Source organism: Rhipicephalus microplus, chromosome 5 (genome assembly GCF_043290135.1).
Source record: "Rhipicephalus microplus isolate Deutch F79 chromosome 5, USDA_Rmic, whole genome shotgun sequence".
Lineage (NCBI taxonomy): Eukaryota > Metazoa > Arthropoda > Arachnida > Ixodida > Ixodidae > Rhipicephalus > Rhipicephalus microplus.
Genome location: NC_134704.1, coordinates 221576440 through 221594315, shown reverse-complemented (window position 1 = coordinate 221594315; position 17876 = coordinate 221576440). Strand labels below are relative to the sequence as shown.

General features: G+C 45.4%; 1 protein-coding gene across 1 annotated transcript in view; it reads left to right on the top strand.

Moving 5' to 3' along the window:
* Positions 1-5986: 5986 nt before the first annotated feature.
* Positions 5987-17876, top strand: part of LOC142817631 (glutathione S-transferase 3, mitochondrial-like) — a 66229-nt gene continuing 54339 nt past the window's right edge. Inside the window, exon 1 of the mRNA XM_075894684.1 lies at positions 5987-5995. Coding sequence (XP_075750799.1) covers positions 5987-5995 — 9 coding nt within the window. The remainder of the gene's footprint in view (positions 5996-17876) is intronic.

Below are 17876 nucleotides of genomic sequence, written 5' to 3'. Positions count from 1 at the left end.
TCGTAGCGACAAGATTTATAGCTGTCATACTAGTAAAAATGCACATTATAAATACCTTTTTTATCAACCTGGCCAAGACACTTAATGCTGAAGTACATTTCGTTGCATGTAACCACATGGTCCTTTACCTTCTTCGTAAAAAATCGTTCTTCATAGTCTTCGTGAGATATTGCTCCAATGCAAATGCACATACGATCACTCGTTTTCAGCACTTCTTCTGCTGCTGCCTCTGTTTCCACGGTGCCTTCTTTCAACAGGGTACCTCTGATGAACACTTTGCAGTAGCTCGCAATGCGTGACTCAAAAAACATGACCACTTTTTCCGATCGTACTTCATTCTTCGGTGTCAACACGGACGTGCAGTACACAATGCCTTTGTGATCTGGAAAGATGTGCTTAGTCCAGTGCGGTGATGGTACCTCAAGACATCTAAATAACGACATAGACTTGCGGTCTTCCTGCGGATTTCCTGAAGAAGAAACTTCTACATCGATGGCCAGCTGTTCGTCTTCTGGCCTCGATGCTGCAGCGTCTGGATCCGGAGTATTTACGGCGTTTGTGTGCAACACCGTCGAGTTGCCACTCGTGCACAGCCGGCGCTTCACTGGCGAAGCATGACTCTCAGACTTCCTTTTTCGATGCGGCCTTTCTTTCACTGCTTTTTTGGTGAGATACGATAGGAAATTTGGCAAAATAGTGGGAACAGCGTCACGGCTCAACATAGGCCTCCCGCGTAGGATCCGCACTTCTTTACCGCCGATGGTGTGTACATAATCGCGAATTACGTACCGAGGCTCGAAGTGGAGTTCACAAACCGCACTTGTGTCTTCGAGTGGCTTGTCCGCACGGTGTAAATTATTCTCCCACAGTCTTCTGAGTCTCTCATCCCTGGGGACGACGAACAGTGACGGTTTTGGAGCACCTTTCACGTGAACGTAGCCCGTCTGGCATCCGGGCGCATAACAATGGTTCTGGCGATGTGGTGCCATTCCGCACTAAGTGTCGATGACCGCGAGGTGTTCACTACCAATCTACATTATTCAAAACTATAAGAACTGAGAAATGGAACGTATTGACAAAGCACTGCTCGGCCGTAAACCTGCAGCGACGACGACACACAGCCAACACAGAAGCGGAGTGAAAAGGTGAAAACTCCCATTGCTGACGATAGTAGCGCCGCCACGCGGGCACTCAAGAAAACAAAAACTCGTTGACATTTTTTGCGCCACGGCAACGTACCCCCTCCCCGTAGAGTGGGCTCACTACCCATTATTCTAGAACACTATACCCTTTCTTGCTTCGCACACGGGCATCGCATCCAGCGGACATCATTACGCCACGGCCGCTTGATCTCCCCCTTTGGTGCGGCTTGCCAAGTTGAAAAATTGAATTGCTGCACAAACTTGAAGAAAAAAACAAGAGAGACAGGAAAGAGTGCAGAATTTAGGAACTGCACTCTTTCCTGTCTCTCTTGTTTTTTTCTTCAAGTTTGTGCAGCAATTCAATTTTTCAAGTATGAACCAACTAGTCTGCAAAAAAGTATTGCCAAGTTGTCTACCGAACAAAACAGCATGCGTGTGAGCAAAAGTTGACTGACCGGCCACGGCGGGAGGTGGGATTTACTGTACATTGGAGAAGTTATCGCTTTGGCACCTGCTAGTACAGAATTGCGTGAGTGTGTAATCCCTCATCCTCCCTATTTTGACAGTCATATCCTGTCTTCATTCAGTCAGCATGCGATGCCATTTTGTGTTTCCAGAATGGTAAGTTTAAATGTCCGAGATCTCAATCAATAAGCTACCGAATTCCTTCCTGGCCAATTGTGTGGACTTCTTAGCTGCTCACTAGAAAACATAAGTACTCTGAGATTTTCGGAAACTACTTTTCATCAAAGCCCTCTATTTCTTAAATCTTGCATCATTTTAGTGATAAATAATGTGGATGTGAGACTATTTGCCAAGAATCATTACTGATAAATGTCTGATACACATTATACGTACACTTTTTATTTACAGAATACTGCGGTCGAAAGACCAAACAGAGGGCATAATAAAAAGTGATTCACAATGTAACTTAATTAAAAGAAAGTTCAAGCAATAAAAACATGTTAAGGCAGTAGAACACGGGATAACATTTGAACAAAGTTAAATGGCAGCAAGAAATTGCAAATTGCAACCACAGAATGCAAATCAAATACAACGTGAGACAATCCGAGATCTTGAGTTGTACGGTTAAAAACTGAAAGATACATAGTTATCGAAGTTAGGATTTTCGTTATCACAGAATGCTTCAAAAGGTAACGCGTTCCAATCATTGATCGTCCGAGGAAAGAATGAGTTCATGAAAAGATTAGTACGTGCGAAGTAAGGTTCAAGAGTGTAGCTGTGAGTATGTCGAGTTTGTCTTGAGATTCGATTTCTGATATAAGTTTCTGGACAAATGTTAAGTTTATAGAACCAAAGTGAGTGTAGAAATTTCAGCCGGGCAACAGCTCTTCGGTATTGTAAAGTAGGGATATCATTAATGGCCATGATCGTTGTTGGCGAGTCATTTCTGTGGTAGGCATTAAAGATAAAGCGAACCGCCTTTCGCTGCACCATTTAAAGCTTCTTAACATCTTTCTTTATATGTGGGTCCCAAACGACACTAGCATAATCTAACTTTGGTCTTATAAAATCATTGTAGGCCAACATTTTGATTTCTGAGGGCACTGTTTTTAATTTGCGTCTCAAAAAACCGAGCTTTCTAGAATCAGATGAGCATGTTTTATTAATGTGGCTTGACCATGTTAGGTGGCTTGTAATTGTGATGCCCAAATATTTATATTCGTTAACCTCAGTCAATGGACAGTTGTTGAGAGAATACGTATATTTACGACGGTGTTTCTTATATGTTATATGCATGACAACTGATTTATTGCTATTTAATTTCATTGACCAATCTTCATACCAATTAGAAATGACACAAAGGTTGGATTGCAGGCATTTCTGTTCATTCGGAGCAGTAATCGTTTTATAAAGTATGCAGTCATCTGCAAAAAAGCTTTATGTGGACTTGTGATGTGTCTATTCATTTACCAATGCCATTTATATACACTAGAAAGAGAATAGGTCCCAAAACACTACCTTGAGGAACTCCTGATGATACTGGTAGAATACCAGACATACAGTCATTTACTTTAACATACTGCTTGCGATTGTGAAGGTAAGAACAGATCCAGTCAATGAGGTTAACAAGTAGACCTAGGATATATAATTTAGAAATGAGTTTGCTATGCGTGACAAGATCAAAGGCTTTACTAAAATCTAAAAAAATAGCATCAATTTGATTCCCCGTATCCAGCGACGACGTAAACTCGTGAATTGTTGTAACTAGCTGCGTTGTGGTCAATAATTTTTTTCTAAATCCGTGCTGTAATGGCGACAGCAGGCGGTTTTCTTCAAGAAATGTTGTGATGTAATGTGCGACTATGTGTTCTAATAGCTTACATGACGTACACGTTAAGGAAATAGGCTTGTAGTTTGCAATGTTTAAACGATCCCCTTTTTTAAACACTGGTACTACACGTGCCATGCGCCAGTCATCAGGAATGAAGGAATTTTCGAAGGAGAGGCAAAAAACGCTTGTTAAAATGTGCGCAATGGGTTCGGCATATTTACGCAAGAATGTGTTAAGGATATTATCTGGACCAGCTGAAGAGTTATTTTTCAGGTTAAGCAGCAAAAAAAAAAAAATGCCCTCATAAGTTATGAACTCGGAAGACATTACTGGAAGAAGGTTGTCATGTGGTGATTCATGTTGGGGAGCAGAAAACACGGAGCAGAAGTATCTGTTAAACTGATCAGCGACAACCGACGCATCATTTACAATGGAACCATCAACAGTTATTTGACTTGGCATAGCATCCGTTTGTTCTGAATATCGCCAGAATTTTTCAGAGCTTTTTGTCGAAAATTCAGGTCATGAATGAGTGAAATACCTAGTTTTTGCATCGAAGAGTTTGGAAGCAAGGCTAACTTTTAATTTAGGTATCTCGCTAACTGGTTTTTTATGTTTTTTGGCTCGTTTTAGCCTACGGTGTAAATGAATGATTTCTCTTGTCATCCACGGGTTATTTTTGTTAGTGCGAACATATTTGGAGGGGACAAATTTTTCAATGCAATAATGAATAGTTTCTTTCAGAGCATCCCAGAGAGTTGTAACGCAGCCCGGCATGTTATCACAAAATTCCCACAAACAGTCAAGCATTGCATGGTCATCGGCTTTAGCGAAATCTTTTATTAACTCTTTTCCTTGTTTTTTGTGCAACTTCGCATCACCAAGCGGAAAGGAAAGGTACACCACCTTGTGGTCCCACACACTGTCAACCACATCCACAGAGTATGTAGAAATATCATTACTAATAAAAATGAAATCTATTACTGAACGGGCACTTCCAGCTTCTCTGGTGTACTCTAACAGTTTGTTTTAAATCACACAATCATAATATCCACAAGATGGTTTATGTCAACATCGAAAAAGGAAACGGGGTCAGGCCAATCAATGCACGGAATAATAAAATCACCGGCGAGTATCACCCTGTTGTTCGAAAACTGAGCCATATGATCGCACAGTTTCGAAATGTATTCAGGGGAAGCCGATGGAGGCCTATACACAGCACACACGATAAAGACATGGCCCCAGCAGTTTACTCTGAGGAACAAACTTTTATGACCATCGATTTGGTTTATAACAACACCTGTCAACGGATGCCGTAAAACAATGGCTACGCCACCGCCCCTACTTGGCCAATCACAACGAAAAATGCTATAGTTTGGCGGCATTAAAACGGAATCACAAACGTTGTCATTTAACCAGGTTTCCGTGATTACTGTTTTGTGTGGATCATGTTCAAGAAGCAACAGTTCAAATTCGCCCATTTTATTTACAAGGCTCCGAGCATTAAAGTTTAGTATCGTTATATATTTTGCCTCTGCATGCGTTGTACGTCAACGAGTGGCGTCCCGCTGCTTTGGAAGTGCTACACGTTCATTTCCGGTATCGTCCCATACAAAGATGGTGTCATCAATTTTCAACTTATCATGCAAAAGAGATACGCGCTTCTTATTCACTCGGTCAACCTTGGCGCTATACCAAAGAAGCTTGCGCACGCGCAGTGTTTCATGATTGTAGTCATTTTGAATGAAAATGTTTGTTCCTTTAAGTTTGTCTGTATTTTAAATGACAGCCTGCTTTTCATTAAAATCTTGAAAATAAGCTATTACTGGGCGTCGGCCGGCGCGGCGGCGAAGGCGGTGAATACGGGCTATAGACTCGCATTTAACTCCAAGTTTTTTCTCAAAATGTCTCCAACAACACTTTTTCTTAATGATGCCTCGTTTTCCCCGTTATTTTCCAAAATGCCATAAACGATTATGTTTGACCTTCGACTGCGATCTTCAAGGTCAACAAGTTTTCTGCTTTGCAAGGCCACTGAAGTTTGAAGGGATAATGACGACGATTGAAGCGCTGTAATTAGCGGCAAGCTTTCCTTTGATTCTTTCATAAGTTGCTCTAGTGATTTTAGACGTGAGTCAAGATCACGAATAAGCTGTACACAGTCGCTAAACCTATTTTTCATTTCAGTAACCTCGGCGTGAATATCGGCCTGTCCCATCAGTACATTCTGTAAAATATCAGCTGTGGAGGGACCCGGGTTGCTTTCAACATCGCCACAAATCAAAATTCCAAGAGCTACGTAACAGTCATGGCAATACTCAAACAAGCGCCTGGGCACGGCAAAACCAATAAAAACAACTCATCTCCACTCCTAATTGTAGAGAATGAACAACTAACCTGCACAGCGAGAACAAACTTCTTGGTTAGCGGCATGGTCGCAGCCGTTTCGCCGTGCCCACTGGTGAAGTAGTTCTGTGGTAGTGCTTTTATACTGTCCATGGTGCATGACGTCACTGACATGCGCAGATCCTGAAGAGGGGTGTCCAACATGCCTGGCGTGAGTATTGATCTTGATTGCTGCCGTGTGTCTGAGCTTGCGTTGGTCGCACTGGGTCCAAGGCACACGTTGCACGAAGTTTGTACGCCGGCGATCGCTAACAGGAAAACCTGCACAGCGAGAACAAACTTCTAGGTTAGCGGCATGGTCGCAGCCGTTTCGCCGTGCCCACTAATTCGTTGTTGATATAAATACGTCATGACCCGGCAATAAATAAATGAGCTGGGTATCTCTATAGAAACCATTACTGATTATTGTCCGATTCAGCTTATACCCAGATATGTGTCGCGGAAATAAATACGTCATGACACGCGAACATATGAGAAGCTTTTTTTTTCAGAATGGACCAATTTTAAAACTAAAACTAGCTCTATTATTGCATAGACACCCTAAGCTTTCATAAAAACATTACTAATAAATTAATAACAGCAATTCGTTACTTATTATTGTTGTTTTAGAGGGAAGTTGAATGTATGTGTCAAAACAGCCTTACGTAGTTAGTGTTGGTTTTGGACTTTGCCCATTTCGAAAAAAAAGCTCCTCAATTATGCACTGCATTTATTTATAAATGAAATACACATTGACATTGGCTATATAGTTGGCACTGAATTTGGAACCTCTACATGTCACTTATTCACAACAACATTATTAATGCAATGTTTAGTTGTGTGAACTAGAGCCAGACGAGGGTCTTTTGCTTCCTTAACGCTTTATTTTATTGGACAGCCACACTCGCAGCATTCATATAATGGAGCAAATGTATGGAGAACCATCTACCTCCAAACAAAAAACTCATTGTTAGGAAAGTTAGTTGTGCTCAACTGGCTTTGACATATTGCTTTAGACCTATTATACATTGTTTCACTTCATGCACAACACTGGTTAATGGTGCACATCTAATACACATGTGGAGTTTTTCTTTCTGACTTATCTTTTTCAGAGCAACTGAGATAACACAGAAATCTTCTTACTGTAAAGGGGGTTTATTGAAGGAACTGAGCAAGCAGGTGGTAGCTCGAAAAGAATACAGGCGGACCCAGATGACGAAGCTCGATCGCCGATCTCGTGCCTTTTTCTTGTGTTGATGATAGTTGAGCTAATGGTATTGTCTTTCTTATTCACTATAATTACCCGCGGCGAAAAAGTTGAAGCCATCCTGGCGATCTAACACGTGGGGACAAGTGGGTCGAAGTAGGGCTTGAGACGGTTTACGTGAACAATATCACGTCCACGCCGACGACGGTCGCTGGGTGGCGTGAGGAGTTCAATGGCGTAGTTCACGGGTGAGGTACGCTGGACCACGCGGTAGGGACCATCGTAATCAGAGAGTAGCTTGGGTGATGCACCACGGGTGCAGGGCGGTACATGCAGCCATACAAGTGCTCCAGGAACGAAAGTTGGTGCAGAACGATGGTCGTCGTCACGGGTCTCCTTCTTGCGCTGTTGGTCGGATGTGGTAAGCCGCTTGGCTAGCTTGCGGCACTCTTCTGCGTAACGCGCGGCTTCCGAGACAGGCGTGCATTCAGAGGGATCTGGCGAGTATGGCAGTAAAGTGTCGATAGTGTGCGATGGTTGGCGACCGTACAGGAGAAAAAATAGGGAAAACCCGGTAGTGACTTGCGTAGCGATGTTATACGCGTATGTCACAAATGGAAGAACGAGGTCCCAGTTTGATCACAAGCGACATGCGTCGCAAGCATGTCCCCCAGAGTTCGATTAAACCGCTCAGTCAAACCATTCGCCTGTGGGTGGTAGGCTGTATGTACTCTTCCGGTGTACAATATGGCACTGTTGAAGAAGTGCTTGGATTACATCGGAGAGGAAAACGCGCCCTCGGTCACTGAGGAGTTCGCGAAGAAGACTATGACGAAGCACAAATTGATTGAGTATCAAAGTTGCGACGTCTTGTGCTGCAGCTGTGCGGCGAGCAGCAGTTTCAGTGTACCGTATCCACAGCCACGATAGCCCATCGGTTGCCTGCCGTTGTCAATGGTAGTGCATGGTCCGTAGAGGTCAATTCCTACACGGTCGAATGGGCGGTCTGGGCATGGTCCGGTCTGAGAACTGGCTAACCTCCCTGTCCTTCCTCATTTATTCCTCCTCCTCCTCCTGGGCATGGAAGTGGCTGCAATGAACTTATTGCAGGAAGTGGCGGGTTTTTCCGCCGCTGACATTGGTGGCAGCCGCGAATGAACTGGCGGACGAAGGTAAACATTCCACGCCAGTAATACCTTTTTCGTAGGCGCTCGTAGGTCTTGAAAACACCAGCGTGAGCACATTGTGGGTCGGAATGAAACGACACACAGATAGTAGAGTGCAGCGTTCGGGGAATGACTAGTAGCCATTTCCTACCATCTGCTGAATAGTTGCACCGGTACAAAAGGTTATTCCGAATACTGAAGTGCGGAGCCTGGTGGCGCAGGGTTCGAGTGATTGGAAGTGTCGGTGCCTCGGATAACGCGTCGAAAAGTGAAGCGATCCATGGGTCATTGCGTTGTGCAGAAGCGATGGTGTCCTCGTCAAGAGCTGACGTGTTGTCTGAGGAAACAGTTGCAATGTCCGGGGATAGGGGAGATCGCGATAGTGAATCAGCATCGGTATGCTTGCGGCCAGAACGACATACAACGCGGATGTCATACTCTTGAATCCGAAGAGCCCAACGGGCAAGACGACCTCATGGATCCTTGAGCGAAGACAACCAGCATAATGCGTGGCGGTTCGTTACTACATCAAAAGTACGGCCATAAAGGTATGGGCGGAACGTTCCCAAACGATCGCCAAGCATTCCTTCTCGGTGACGCTGTAGTTCGATTCAGCCTTGGTGAGAGTTCTGCTGGCGTAAGCGACGGCATACTTAGCGAATCCAGGCTTGCGTTGCGCGAGAACCACATCGAGGCCGACACCACTGGCATCAGTGTGGACCTTAGTTGCCGCCGTAGGATCGTAGTGACGCAGTATTTGTGGTGAAGTGAGAAGACGACGAAGGGTACAGAAGGCTTGGTAACACTCAGAAGACCATGACGAAAGATCAGTGGCCCTGCCTAGAAGTTCGGTAAAAAGCAATGATAGAGGTGAAGGTGCGCACTAACCGGCGAAAGTAAGAGCATAACCCCACTAAGCTGCGTAACTGCTTCATGGTGGTTGGTTTGGGGAAGTCGGCGACAGCACGTAATTTAGCCGGGTCTGGAAGTATATCGTCCTTTGATACGATGTGCCCAAGAATCGTAAGTTGCCGAGCAGCAAAGTGGCACTTTTTGAGGTTGAGTTGGAGCTGAGCATTCTTCAGGCACGTAAGGACGTGTTTCAGGTGCTCGAGATGTGTCGCAAAGTCTGGCGCAAAGACAATATCTTCGAGATTGCAGAGACATATTTGCCACTTCAAACCCCGAAGAACCGAGTCCATCATGCGCTCGAAGGTGGCAGGCGCATTGCCGAGGCCGAAAGGCATCACATTAAACTCATATAGACCGTCGGGTGACACGAAGGCTGTTTTTGGTCGATCGGCATCTGCAAGGGGGACCTGCCAGTGCCCTGAGCGCAAATAGAATGATGAAAAAAAAAAGGCATGACATTAAACTCATATAGACCGTCAGGTGTCACGAAGGCTGTTTTTGGTCGATCGACATCTGCAAGGGGGACCTGCCAGTACCCTGAGCGCAAATCTAATGATGAAAAAAAAGGCATGACATTAAACTCATATAGACCGTCAGGTGTCACGAATGCTGTTTTTGGTCGATCGGCATCTGCAAGGGGGACCTGCCAGTACCCTGAGAGCAAATCTAATGATGAAAAAAAACTCGGCACCTTGTAATGTATGAAGGGCATCGTCAATCCTGGGTTAAGGATACACGTCTTTTCGAGTAATCTTATTTAGGCGCCGGTAATCCACGCATAAGCGAACAGAACCATCCTTTCTTTTTAACGAGCACTACAGGTGAGGCCCATGGACTTTGTGAAGGTTGAACGACGCCGTGTTGCAGCATATCGTCCACCTGTTCGATAATAACTTGGCGTTCCGCCGCAGAAACACGATATGGTAGTTGCCGTAGTGGCGCATGGAAGCCGGTGTCGATGTAATGTAGAGTGGTAGAAGTGCGGCCAAGTGAAGGTTGAACAACATCGAAAGATTCGCTGTACTGGTACAGCAGTTGGAGGATTTCAGATCGTTCAGATGGTGACAGTCTGTCTGCGATCGCCGAATCGAACACTTTCGAAGCCTGTATGTCAGAGTGGTTACTAGCACTGACGGCGGGGAGGTCTTGCATGCTCGACGGCAGGGTGCGGGATCAGAGTCCCAGGATGTAGGTGATGTAGTTACCCAGCACGATTCACCAAATGTAAAAAGGGTTTATTGAAGGAACTCAGCAAGCGGGTGGTAGCTCGAATGGAACGCAGGCGGCCCCAGACGACGGAGCTCGATCGCTGATCTCATGCCTTTTTCTTGTGTTGATGATAGTTGAGCTGATGGTATCAACGTCTTTCTTGCTCACTATATTACAAATAAATCTTAAACATATAGTTACAGAGGTTATAGAGGCCGCATACAATGCCTACGGTAAACCAATACTGCAATATTCTTGTCCAGTGTGGGATCCTTTCCAAAAAGTACGTATTCATGCACTTTGCGTAGCGTATTCAGTTGATCACAGCAAGATTCGTTTTGTGGAAATATGACCAAACTTCGAGCTCCCAATGTATGAAGAAGAACCTTAATTGTCAATCTTTGCAAGACCAAAGACGTAATCTAATACTGAAACTATATTTTATTCAATCTCTAACAAGAAAACAAGAATTAATCCTACAGAAATAATCCTACAGATGATTTAAAAACAGCACATTATCAATCCTCTCGTAATGACCACAAACTTAAGTACGGCCATCGAACCCCAGAACTGATCTTTTCAAACTTTTTTTACTTGCCATTGCCGAATGGAATATGTGATCAGTCGATTTGGTTGGCCGCAAGACTGCGAATCAGTTCTATAAAGGACTGTGTGCCCCGTAATAATGCCTAAGATGGTGCTGCCGGTATAATCCTCCCTCCCCCTAAAAAACGTAGTTTTTTGCTGCAGACAGTATGTTTTGGCCTGCTCCAACAATTTCTTTACTAGTGTGCCCACGTTACCAAAATGACTCAAAATCAATATTGCAGTTGAAATCTACATGTGTAGCCTGCTATCGCCAGCATACGGGAGTAAATTTGTATTTTGCTGGGCATGAGTTAGCTCGTAAAAAGGTCTAAATCGCACCAAGTTAGCCAGGTACATACAAATCTTCGTTTATAACAATAATAATGATAATTGGGGGTTTACATCCCAGAACCACAATAAGATTATGAGCCATACCGAAGTGAAGGGCTTAGGAAATTTAAAACCAGCTGGTGTTCTTTCACATGCAGTGATATAGCATAGTTCATTGGCTTTTACAGCCGCGGCTGGGATCATTTTCTGTGCTCGTCGTATTCCTTGCGCTAATATGTGTCACTCGGTCATCGGCTGCTAGTCCAGCTGAAGTGAGCCAGCCTGTTCATGAGAGCATGACAAAGCACTGATCAGAAATAAATAAAATTATCAGTGCTGATAGCTCACTGTGGCAGAAGGGTGCTTTGGGATAAACACCTGCGTCACCGGTAGCTATCGCTATAGCCAGTGTAGCGGGTTGAAAGGGAACTTGCGCTCTAACAGGCGAAGGGGAGCATTCGGTGGGCCGCACCCAAGAGGGAGATCGAGCGGCTATGACAACGCTCTGTCCCCCGCTTTGTATGGTGTATGCTATCTCACCTAAGCTTCACCGACACTACCTTTACTTGCCTTTGCTCCCTTTTGCCAAAACATTTGTCGCGTTGCGACCGAGTGAAAGGCCATGCGCATCCTGACCGGCCGCCGCAGCAGAGAAAAGGGACGGAGCCGCTTTCGATGTGGGCGAGATAAAATCAACCAACCCTTTATTCCATGCAACCAGCATACATATATAGCAGACACTCATGTGACCATTGACACCACGTACAAGCAACACTTTACTATTGCGGGCGATAGCACCTGATATCACGGACACTTGACGTGATGATACTTGATAGATTGGACACTTGATGTGGACACTTGATGTGGCGATAGTACATAAGCACTATCCCCACATCTCCCCTTCTTTAATAATACACTGACAGTTGCAACCAACTTAGCAGCACTGCCAGCGAAAGAACACTTTACAGAAACAACAATGCACAAGAAACAATACAGTCAGTTGCTGAACCCGTCGTGGTCCGGCTGTCGAACAAGACGACCAGATCGCGTTCGGTATTCAGGAAGGTCAGTGCCCGGCAAGGATGTTCTAGATAGATCGTCAGGTGCCATGCTGTCTGTAACGCGATTAGATTTCTGCTTCGTTTCTACCCGACTATCATTTGCCTGAAGAAAATCATATCTACCTCCATCATCCTCACCTTTTTTTTTGGCTGTGAAACAAAGCAAACCAAGGATTTCCTGTTTCTTTCTAGGACTACACCAGTCGAAGTTCTAATCACATACGAGCTCGGCCGCCCTGCAAGTCCCAAGACTGGCGCTTTTGCTTTGCAGTCCGTCACCCAGACTTCTGCGCCTGGTTCGAGTACTCGCAATGAAGTAGCCGTATGACGACGGTTGAAGTTTTTATGCTGCCGCTGTCGGGCATTAGCATAGGAACTATGCTGCCGCTGTCATGGCTTCTGAACATCCTCAGGTTCACCGTCTGAGGCAGAAGGCTGGTAGAATGGACAGGCACCGCTGTGTGTAGCCGCCTGCACATTAGAAGCTCTGCAGGGCTTTTCCCAAGTAGCCCCGGAGTGTCCCTGTACGTTAGGAGAGAAAGATATGGGTCCTTCGCTTTTGTAATGAGACCTTTAATTGTCTGGACCATTCTCTCTACTTAATTATTTGCCTGGAGGCACCTGGGGCTAGACGTCACAGCGCGAAAACCGTAGTCGCAAGCAAACAACTTGTATTCCTGCGATACAAATTGCGCTCTGTTATCAGACATAACGACTTCTGGTATGCCATGTCTTGCAAAGAAACTTTTAAGGTGCGCAATGACAGTGGCACACGTTGTAGATGATAACAAAGCAATCTCTGGGCACATAGAAAAATAATCCACGACTGCCAAATACCATCTTCCTTGAATATGGCAGAGATCAGCGCCTAGTTTTTGCCAAGGGCACTGTGGAATGGCTGTCGGGATCATTTGTTCTGGCTTTTGGTGTCTGTGTGCGGCGCATACGAGCTCTGCATTTTTCGATCCTGAGGTAACTATCGGGCAAACATATCAAGACCTCTCAGCGCAATTTTCCAGGAATGACCAACCTCGCACCTTTAAGTAGCACGCCTTCAGCAACTGTAAGCATGGCTCTTTCCTGCCAATATGGACGCAAGACCATCAGAAGAGATGAGAATTTTGGCCACCCTTTCTGACTGAGTTTTAAGAGTGCTTGACAAACTTCGTCAGCAGCTTGTTCCGCTTTCACTCTTTCAAAAAGGCTGGCCCCGACTGCGTTTGACAAGCATCCTGAAACGTGCTTGCTGGCGTCACTAACAGACAATGCATTATCACTGCTTTTTCCCCGATCGGGGCCCTCGGCAATACATCTGCAGTAACCAGGCTCTTGCTTGGGACATGCACAACTTCATAGCAGAACCGCATGAGCCTCATGCGAAAACGCTGAATGCGAGGTGGTATAACATCTAAAGGAGATTTTCCCAGCAAGGTTACAAGAGGTTTGTGGTCGGTTTCACACACAATTTCAAGGCCTTTGATGTACTGTTTGAATCGTTCTGCCGCCTACGTCATTGCTAGTGCTTTTTTTTAGTTTGGGAATATCTAGTTTCGGCAGGCTTCAACGAGCGCAATGTAAAGGCAATGGGTCTTATTTCGTTGTTTGGTTGGGCTTGCATTAGTACCGACCCCAAACTGAATGATGACGCATCGGCGGAAAGAATCGTAGGGTACTTTGCATCATAGTTAGCCATGACGAGCGCCGAACCGATAACGTCGTTAACGTACGACAGCGCTTACACTTGGGCTGGTCCCCACGTCCATTCAGAACTCTTCAAAAGCAAGTGACGACGATGCCGTTTTTTGAAGCCAAATCTGGTATTAATCTTGCCAGATGATTAGTCATACCTAGCAACCGTCGAACGTCAGACGCGTTATTTGCCGTCGGCAGTTCTTTGGTGGCCCGGACCTTTTCAGGGTCTGGCCTGATTCCATCTCGACTAAGAATACAACCAAGAAACTTTATCTCGGTTACTCCAAAACAACACTTTTCTTTGTTTGGTGTAACGCCAGCACTCTTGAGACCCTCTAACGTCAGACGCAGACGCTCATCATGCTGAGCTTCGTCGCAGCCATAAATGAGCACATCATTCATCATGTTTACCACGCCTGGGATTCCTTCCAGAATCTGCGACATTTTCTTTTGAATACACTCAGGTGCTGACGTTATTCCAGACGGTAGCCTCTGAAAACAGTATCCGCCAAATGGTGTAATGAAGGTAGTCAATAATTGGCTCTCGGCGACAACTTGACCTGATAAAATCCAGAATTAGCAACCAGCTTCAAAAAAAAAAACCGATGCCCCACTTAACAGACCAAGGCTATCTTCATCAGTCGGCACAACATAGGGCACTTTTATTTAGTTACGTCAAGTCAACACAAATACGAACGTCTCCAGAGGGTTTGAGTACTGGTACAACACCTGCGCACCATTTTGTTGGTTTGTCTACTTTGCGGATTACATCGTCTCGCTCCATACGTTCGAGCTCCTGCTTAACTCGGTCCCGCTGAGGTAAGGCAGTGCAACTAGTGACCTGATTAGCAAAGGGTACAGAGTTCGGCTTCAGTATGATATTTTATTCCCCTTTCATAGCTCCCAGACTACCGAAAAGCTTAAGGTAGGAAGCTTCGATGGCTGTCGCGATAGCTGATAAGCTGATAAGCTGAAGCGCTTAAGCTGATAAGCTCGCTGACCGAGTCAGCGAGCTTTATCAGCTTAAGCGCTTCGAGCGCTGGGAGGCCCAAAAGAACCAAGCTCAAAGGCGAGAGCACGTACACGGTTTGTCGGACAATGCGTTGTTCCCACTGGATAGTGGCAAGAAACTTTCCAAGAGCATGCAGTGGCTCATTCGTAGGGCCTGTTAAGGTTTTGTTACACTTCTTTAATTTGGTAGGCGATCCGGAAAACGTTGAGGGTACAACGGACACTTCTGCACCCGAATCAAGTTTAGCGAACACCGGAGTGTCGTTAGTAACAACTTGAGCATACTGAGAATTAGAGAGCTCCCCATTTATTGTGCCTACGAAATATGCCCCATTGTCCATATGGAGAGAAGATAGCTGTACCTTCGTTCGCTCGCCTGCAGCCTTTATTCTAGAGACCACTGCGAAATGTCCGGAACAACCATAGTAGTTGCATTTCGCAGCTCGTGCCGGGCAGGAGGTCCTCAGGTGCTCTCCTTGACCGCTGTTGGGGCATGGACTGGAGCTGAGAGGTTGGTAGGACTGTGGTCTGGTGCGTTGATCTTGTGTGACAGGTGCACTGGTCCTTGAGGAGGTGCCGGAACGCTGGCCTGGAGAGTTCTTCTGAGGCTGCTGTTGTGTGTTGACCGCGTCCAGGTTGCTGGCTGGTGCTGGTGAAGGTTCGTCGCTGCTTTTTCGCAGCTGTTGCTGCTGTCATTGGACGGTCTCCTTCAAGTGAGCTTTTGCCAAAGCGCTGGCGAGTGTCAAATTTGCATCCATTTGCAGGGACTCCGAGTGCTTGGCATGCAAGAGGTCCGTGGTTCAAATCCCGGTACCGCGCAGTTCCCAACCGGATTAAAAAAAAAAATCCGCGTGTTGATGGAACTGCATTAAGAGGCCTGGGGTGCGGCCTCACCGGCAAACACCGCCGAGAACGCACTCCCTCACCAGAGAAGGATTGGCCACCCTGGTGCAGTATCTGGCCACTACCTCCCACATGCTTACGTCAAATAACTCACGGCCCTCAGTCCCCAGCAGCTGCGAAGCAACTGACCACGGCGGCGGTCAGATCTGCAACGCAGCAGAGGGTGCTAAGAATCTCTGGATCCGGACAGGCCGCCATTGGAACCTGAACTTGGCAACGTTTAACGCTAGAACCTTATCTAGTGAGGGAAGTCTAGCTGTACTATTCGAGGAGCTAGAGGGTGTTAAATGGGATATAATAGGGCTCAGTGAGGTTAGGAGGACAGATGAGGCCTATACGGTGCTACAGAATGGGCACGTCCTTTGCTACAAGGGCTTGGCAGACAGAAGAGAACTGGGAGTGGGGTTCCTAATTCACAGAAACATAGCTGGCAACATAGAAGAATACTATAGCATTAATGAAAGGGTGGTAGGTATCGTAATCAAACTGAATAAAAGATACAAGATGAAGATAGTACAGGCTTACGCACCTACATCCAGCCATGATGACGCTTCAGTTGAAAGCTTCTATGAAGACGTGGAATCGGCAATGAGTAAGGTAAAAACACAGTATACTATAGTGATGGGCGACTTTAATGCAAAGGTAGGGAAGAAGCAGGCTGGAGACCAGGCAGTAGGAGATTATGGCATCGGTACTAGAAACGCCAGAGGAGAGCTACTAGTAGAATTCGCAGAACGCAATAATTTACGGATTTTGAATACCTTCTACCGAAAACGAGAAAACCGCAAGTGGACATGGAGGAGCCCTAATGGCGAAAATAAGAACGAAATAGACTTTATAATGAGTGCACACCCTGGAATCGTGCAGGATGTGGAAATGATTGGCAAGGTACGATGCAGTGACCATAGAATGGTACGGTCTCGAATTCGCCTAGACTTGAAGAAGGAACGACAGAAACTGATACGCAAGAAGCCAATCAATCAGCTAGCACTGAGAGGGAAAGTACAGGAATTCAGAGTGTCGCTGCAGAACAGGTACTCGGCTCTTAGTGAGGAAATCAACCTTAGCGTAGATACAATGAATGATAATCTGACGAGTATCATTACGGAGTGTGCAGTGGAAGTTGGAGGCAGGGTAGTTAGACAGGACACTGGCAAGCTTTCCCAGGAAACGAAGAACCTAATTAAGAAGCGTCAAATCATGAAAGTGTCAAGTACAACAGACAAAATAGAACTGGCAGAGCTTTCGAAGTTGATTAATAGGCGTAAGGTATGCGATGTAAGAAGGTATAACATGGAGAGAATTGAACACGCTCTGAAAAACGGAGGAAGTGTCAAAGCATTGAAGAGAAAACTTGGGATAGGCAAAAGTCGGATGTATGCACTAAGGGACAAAGAAGGCAAAATAACTACCAATATGGATAGGATAGTTAAAATAGCGGAGGAGTTTTACAGGGATCTGTACAGTAGCCGAGACAACCACGACCTTAATACTATAAGAACTAGCAGTAACCCAGATTACACCCCACCAGTAATGATAGAAGAAGTCAGAAAAGCTTTAGAGAGCATGCAAAGGGGCAAAGCTGCTGGTGAAGATCAGGTAACATCAGATCTGCTGAAAGATGGAGGACAGATTGTGTTAGAAAAACTAGCCACCCTGTTTACGAGGTGTCTCCTGACGGGAAGAGTACCAGAGTCTTGGAAGAACGCTAACATCATCTTAATACATAAGAAAGGAGATGACAAGGACTTGAAGAATTACAGGCCGATCAGCTTGCTCTCTGTAGTATACAAGCTATTTACAAAGGTAATTGCTAACAGAGTAAAGAAAACATTAGAATTCAATCAACCAAAGGAACAAGCAGGATTTCGAACAGGCTACTCAACAATTGACCACATTCATACTATCAATCAGGTAATAGAGAAATGCTCAGAGTATAACCAACCACTATACATAGCCTTCATAGATTACGAG